The sequence below is a fragment of the Cibotium barometz genome, chromosome 32 (genome assembly GCF_041138505.1).
Source record: "Cibotium barometz isolate CiBa-2024 chromosome 32, ASM4113850v1, whole genome shotgun sequence".
Classification (NCBI taxonomy): Eukaryota; Viridiplantae; Streptophyta; class Polypodiopsida; order Cyatheales; family Cibotiaceae; genus Cibotium; species Cibotium barometz.
The window spans coordinates 39,082,036-39,088,791 of record NC_141077.1 but is presented as its reverse complement, the minus strand read 5'-3'; the positions used below and the strand labels follow the sequence as shown (position 1 = coordinate 39,088,791).

The following is a 6,756-nucleotide window of genomic DNA, read 5'->3' as shown; positions in this document are numbered from 1 at the left end:
TAGGGGGGAGGTGGAATATCTAACCTTCTTGGATGCTCCAATAGCCACTGAGGGGGATCCTGGTTCAGGGTCTTAATTCTTGTTTTTTATATGATTGATCTTAGAGCCAGGCAAAAGATATGCATACATCTTGAGAACGTTTTGATGAATTTCACATAATTGTACACAAGACTATTGGTATCATCGGCAAACTGCTGGAGGGAGAGTTGGGCCTTATGTCCAGGAAGGGTGATCCCTTTTAGGATCCTTTCTTCATCGCATCTTGGACCAGGCACTCAAGGGCGTCTGTCGTGATTGCAAAGAGAAGAGGGGAAAGGGGGCATCCCTGCCTAATGGATCGAAAGCTTCAGTGAGGTGGCCATTAAGTGACACCCACACCCAAATAGGATTCTCACCCAATTTGTGAATTTCTCACCCATTCCCATATCTCTTAGGGATTGTAAAATGAAATCCCATTCTAATATGTCATAAGCCTTATCAAAGTCAATTTTGAAGAACATGAAATCTTGGTTAGTTTGTTGGGCATATTCTATGCCTTCCCATAAGGCAATGATGGCATCAAGAATGTATCTCCCTTTAATGAACCCTTTTTGCTCTTTTCTAACCCAATCTTTTAAGCTATCAGATAATCTTATCGCGAGGGTCTTAGCAAAAATTTTGTAGGCAATGTTGAGCATGGTTATGGGTCTCTAGTTGGAAATCACTTCCTTGGGACCCTTCTTATGAATTAGCTTGATTACATTCTTGTGTTGATCGAGAAGGGGAGGACCCCTAAGACGATACCATCATACAGGCAATGAAGCATACCAAGGGGAAGCTTGACACCACTCAATCTTACAGACTCAGTGTCTCACACACATGCAATGAAGCATACCAAAGGGAAGCTTGACACCACTCAATCTTACAGACTCAGTGTCTCACACACATGCAAACAAGCATACCCGGGCTAATGACATGGCAAGTCCGAACTATAGGTGGAGAACAAGATCGCGTTATACCAATGATTAAGTTTGCACTTAACCTAAAACATTCGATTAGTACGGGTAAGCGGGTTAGGGCCTAGGGTTTCTTTTGGAGACTAACTACATCGCATTTTCTTCTTTTTCGTGTTAACCATCTGTTTGCCTGCGAGCTTCAACGCCTCTCCAGCATCATGAAGTACAATCCAAGTAAGCTTTCTCGCTTTCTTCTGCGTTTCTGCTTTACCAAATCTCGTATCGCCTTGGTTTTCTTGGCGCCATGGCTTAGGCATATCGAAGAGGATTTAGGGTCTCTCTTGTAGGTTTAGGGTTTGTCTTCTAGTTTAAGGGTTTGTGCGCTTTCTCCTCGAAAGCTCCAGCCACGCGTGTGGGGCTCTTCTCTGCCTTGCTCGTGTTCCCAAGCTCGATCACAGCGCTAAAAATTCGTCACGCACAAAAGCAAAATTATTATCACTCAGAGGCATGGCATTATGAAATAAACCAGTAAGAAAACAAATATCAACCGACAATGTGGCCACAGCCATTAAAAGCCTCTAAACACCACCCTAAGAAAATGCATACAGAAAATTTCCCAATAAAACCCTTGCAAAAAGCCACCATAACACCAGAGATTTAGCAAAAGGAAGAGGACTCATGAAGCAAAACTACGCTGGGAAGTAAATGAAAGGAGTCATGGCCTTATATATGTGGTCTTTCGTATGGGGTTTCTGGGTTTCAGAAACTATTTCTACCTACACGTTATGGTGACACTGATAAGCTGTCCTTCCTTCTGATGTTGCATTGCTATTTTGACGGTGGTATTGCAAGGGCTTTTCCTGTCATGGTGATGCACCATGCATTTTCTTCACATTTGTATCTTAGTAGGCATGCTTGATAGCATTTGTGGGATTATTTGGGTATAGACGTCTTTTTTTTTTGTTGGATAGCTCATGCTGTGTACTTGGGCTCTGTTATTTTTGGATCTAGTTCATGTATTTCTTAATGCCTTGTCTTTCTGCAGGAGTCAGCAGCTCCAGGCGGAAGTCCAGGAAGGCGCATTTCACAGCACCTTCCAGTCTGAGGCGTATATTGATGAGTGCACCACTCTCCTCTGCTTTGAGAAACAAGCATAATGTGAGCTCTATTGGCTATTGAGCTCAATGTGGCCATCTTACTCTGATTTGTAATGAGGTGTCCAAGTTGGTTTCTGATTTTCTTTTCATGTTTTAGGTTCGCTCTGTGCCTGTCCGCAAGGATGATGAGGTCCAGGTAGTCAGAGGCACCTACAAAGGCAGAGAAGGGAAAATTGTGCAGGTATACAGACGCAAGTGGGTCATACATGTTGAGCGGATTACTCGAGAGAAAGTGAATGGTAAGTTTCCTCCTCCATGTACTGGGTGCTTGTTGGGTAAATGTATATATATAATAAGTTTGATGCTCCATGTGCTAGGTGCTTGTTGAAACATTTATGCTAAACGCGTGTACATATACATGCGTGTGTATGTACATGTATACATATAGATATCAAGATATATATATGTGTGTGTGTGTGTGTGTGTGTGTGTACATACACAACATGTGTGTGTGTGTACATATACACATACACATACACACACACACACATGTTGTGTATGTACACACACATATATATATATACACACATGTTGTGTATGTACACACACACATACATATATCTTTATATCACACACACACACACACACACACACACACACATGTTGTGTATGTATACACGCTCACATATATATCTTTATATCTATATGTATGCATGTATATACTGTCAAAATATGCAGCGGAGATGATAACCAAATCTGAGACTACAAGAGCAAGTAGAGTGCAGAAAATAGACAGCACAAGAGAAGGACAGAGATAGGCGTGCAACTCTTCTCTATACACAAGATTCCAAAGATGAAAACAAGATACAATAAGTGGGGAGCCATGGGGCCATTTTATATGGCCCCATATATGCAGTCGGCCTGCAACAGTAAGGACAGCCGACAGGACAAAAATGTCCACGTCCAATGAATATCACCAGTCGGCCAGCTTCTCAGGGTCGGCCCTCACACTTGTGGAGTCGGCCAATATCAGAGAGAATCTAGGACTGCCAGTGACCAGTCGGCCAGCATCTGGTACAGCCTACAGGTCCACTATTACCTCCCACACCCTGGAAAAATAGGGAAAAATGGAAAAGAAATACGGGGAGTGAGGAAAAATGAGAAAACACCTACAAAGGGTGGGTATATCCACAACAGAGGCCCTGGTGTCTAATGAAGACAGGAGATGACTTCTAACACCCCCTCTCAGCTCCTGGTTGTAAAATCAACCCTAGGGAGCTGGAGTGCCGCCTGAGCATAGCCTGAGGTAGAGACTTCTTGAAGAGGTCTGCCGCATTGTCCTCCGTCGAACAATAAAGTAGCAAGATGTCACCATTCAAGATCTTCTCACGTACAAAGTGATACTATATCTCTATGTGCTTGGTCCGGGCATGGAAGATCGGGTTCCGAGCAATAGCTATACAACTCTGGTTATCACACTGGATGACTGTGGGCTCCTTCTGTGGAAACCCAATCTCGCCTAGCAGCCTCTGTAGCCACACAACCTCGCAAGCAGCACCACAAGCAGCTCGATACTCTGCCTTTGTCGTAGATAGGGCAATAGTTGGGTGCCTCTTATTGCTCCTAGAAACTTCTCCTGAGTCGAGGGTAAAACTGTAACCTGAAGTAGATCTCGTATCTGGATCTCCTCCCCAATCTGAGTCACTCCAACCTTGGAGTCTGACTCCATCCCCTCCTGTGTAAAAGAGTCCTAGATCCTTCGTACTCTGTAGATATCGCAAGATCCGCAATCCTGCGTCCCAATGAGACTTCAATGGCGTTTGCATAAAAAAGCTCAACAGCCCCACAAAGAAGCTCAAGTCCAATCTGGTGTTCAGCAACTAGATCAATGAACCAACCAACTTCCGATACTACGAGGCATCAATTGGCTCACAAGGATCATTAACAGTTAACTTTGTATTCGGGTCCATCGGCGAAGTAATAGGCGTGCAATTCTCCATCCCAAAGGCCTCAAGCAACTCATGAACATACCGCTACTGAGAGACAAAAATCCCCTCTGGGTCTGCTAGATCTCCAATTCCAAAAAGAAGTGGAGTAAGCCTAGGTCGGTCATCTCAAACTCCTTTGACAAGGCAGCCTTCGTCACGCCAATGTGCTCCACATGATCGCCGGTGAGAATGAGATTATCCACATAAAGTATGACAATCGTAACCATGCTGCGTTCCCGAAAGAGATACAGGTTGGGATCTGCAACTGATCTCTGAAAACCAGTCTGAACAAAGAAGGAATCAATCTTCTGATTCCAAGCCTTGGGAGCTTGCTTAAGACCATACAAGGCCTTACGTAACATGTAAACCATTCCTTCTGATCCTGGAACAACAAAGCTTGGAGGCTGCTCAACATACACCTCCTCCTGTAGGTCACCATTAAGGAACGCAGATTTTACATCCATTTGTTACATAGGCCACCTCTGAGAAGAAGCAAGGGCAAGAATGGTCCGAATCGTGGTTGTCACCAATTGGCCGACCATTTGGTCCATTCCCACATTTTTGCGTCTCGTTCACTTGACGCCAGGCCAGTGTCTCATGTGAAGAGGCCAGTATTTTGCTGACATGGACGGGAGCCAGACTGGTGCCACCCGTGTGTTAGCAGGATGGTGTCGTATGGACGGGAGCCAGATCAGTGCCACCCGTGTATGACCTGGACTGTGTTCGATCCATGGGACTGTCACGCCATGGAAGAGCCAGTATTCGTGCCGTGTTTTACCTATGGGACTGTCACACCTAGGGAAACTCGTGCCTGGAACTGTGTCTTACCTATGGGACTGTCACTCCATAGGAAGACCAGGATTTTATGTTTTTATGTCGTGCCAGTTTTGTGCCGACAGATATTTTGTACATGTTCCATGAACGGGAGATATGTCCATGTTACTTTTTGCACATGCACACATATTTTGCATGTTTGAAACTGTTTTCGCATGACATGTATTTGTGTGTTTGCCTGCTTGACGTGTTACTTACTGAGCGGGGACGCCTGCCAGTGAGTCGTGAAGTCTGCCCTGTATTCTGACAAGTTTCAGTGCATGTGAACAGGTGGTAAGTATGTTGCACATGTAGTTTTTAATATTTATATTCTAACCCTTTGATTTATAAGGTTAGGGGTTCACACTTATTTAAAAGTGGGCACCCCTTTGGGCACCCACTTTGGGGCCAAGGTGGGGAGCCTCACTTTTAAGTGAGTGTGGGGGTGGGCATGGTCACCAACCCCCACTAGTCCCCACATGCATGCGTGGATATCAAGAGTTAACTACACATTAATTTTATTAAAAGAAAGGGCCCCCTTCAAGCGTGCTAGGAATCGCTTCCCTCTTACGTGGAGAACCAGCAGGCGACTACCATCTCTGCGATTATTCTTCTGGAGGCGGCTTGTTTTCCATCAACTTCTACAGGCGGCTGATTCTGCCGCTGCTGTACCTGCCCCTCTACAGGCGATTGAGCTTGTTGCTGCTGGCTGCTACTGCCCTGCAGGCGGCTACTCTTCCCAGGGGCTGCAACTACAGGCGGCTGCTCTTCTCCTTGCGCCTGTTTTCCTGCAGGCTGTGGTACCTTCCACACAGGCGGTTGCCCCCAGTTCAGGTCACATCTTCTGTACCCTCTGCTACGACTGTACTCTCTGGTGGCTGCCCTACACCTCTCCTACGTTTGTTTTTCCACAAGCGACTGGCTGCAACAGCCTCTGTACCCTCCGTACTGCAGGCTGTACCTTCTTGTTGCAGGCTGTGTACCTTCTGTACCTTCTTGCTGCAGGCTGTGTACCTTCTGTACCCCCTTGCTGGCGGTTATAATTTATACTGGTAGCTGTGTATTGACTCTCTCCTCTCTTGCAAGTGGAAGTTTCTCTCTCTCACAGCAGGCGGCTGTGCCCTTTGTGGTGGAACTTGCCTTGGTGGTTCACCACGAGGCGACTAAGTCTTCATCAAAGGGACTTCGCATCACCTGGAAGACTTCATCATACTACAAGTATTGGTTTCATATCAACCATATGCAAGTAAGTGATTTTCAGATTTGAGTAAAGTATTATATGTTTAAATCTGGTAAAAAATTCGTCCCGCTCGGCCTACACCCGTTCGGTGCCGGGTTGTCCAAGCTATATGGGCGAACCTCGGTCCAAAGGTGCTGAGATCGGGAGAGCCAGGCGTTAGTACGAGAGCGCCTGTCTGTGCGTGGTCTCGGAACACCAGTGTGGCGCTCTCCGCGGAGTCAAGTGAAAGCACAGGACCGTAGCGATTGGACCACGCTAGTGGTCATTCTGCTTCGAGTTTTCTACATCGAAATCCGAGCCTACTTGTTTGGTACTGTTTTCATATGTACATGGACATTATCTGGTTCTCAGAACCCATGGAGCATTGTATTCTTTAAATACTCCCAATAAATATATCATATATTGAGGGGGGGTCGGCCCGTTCCGGCCCCAGTGCTGGTGTCCATCTTTCCATTTCTGTTCATTTACTTTTCAAGTTGTTTTAAAGTTGTCCATTTCAAATTTGTGATTTTAAAGTTGTGCTATTAAGCGTGTGGGTGTCCAACGGAGTCTTTCCCACTTGACGGGATCGGTTTCAGTGGTCATCCTTGCTGTCGGTGCAAAGGTACCCTTGTAGTCGATGCCTGGCCGCTGAGCATAACCTTTTGAACAAATCGTGGAGCCTCCTGTCGTTGCGGGGGCTC

At 45.8% G+C, this 6,756-nt stretch overlaps 1 protein-coding gene across 1 annotated transcript in view; it reads left to right on the top strand.

Moving 5' to 3' along the window:
• The first annotated feature begins 1,012 nt into the window (after positions 1-1,012).
• The window catches only part of LOC147620181 (large ribosomal subunit protein uL24z-like), a 30,993-nt gene continuing 25,249 nt past the window's right edge, over positions 1,013-6,756 (top strand). Inside the window, exons 1-3 of the mRNA XM_086772377.1 lie at positions 1,013-1,169; positions 1,981-2,093; positions 2,190-2,331. Of these exons, the coding sequence (XP_086628503.1) occupies positions 1,154-1,169; positions 1,981-2,093; positions 2,190-2,331 (271 nt within the window). The 5' untranslated portion in view covers positions 1,013-1,153. The remainder of the gene's footprint in view (positions 1,170-1,980; positions 2,094-2,189; positions 2,332-6,756) is intronic.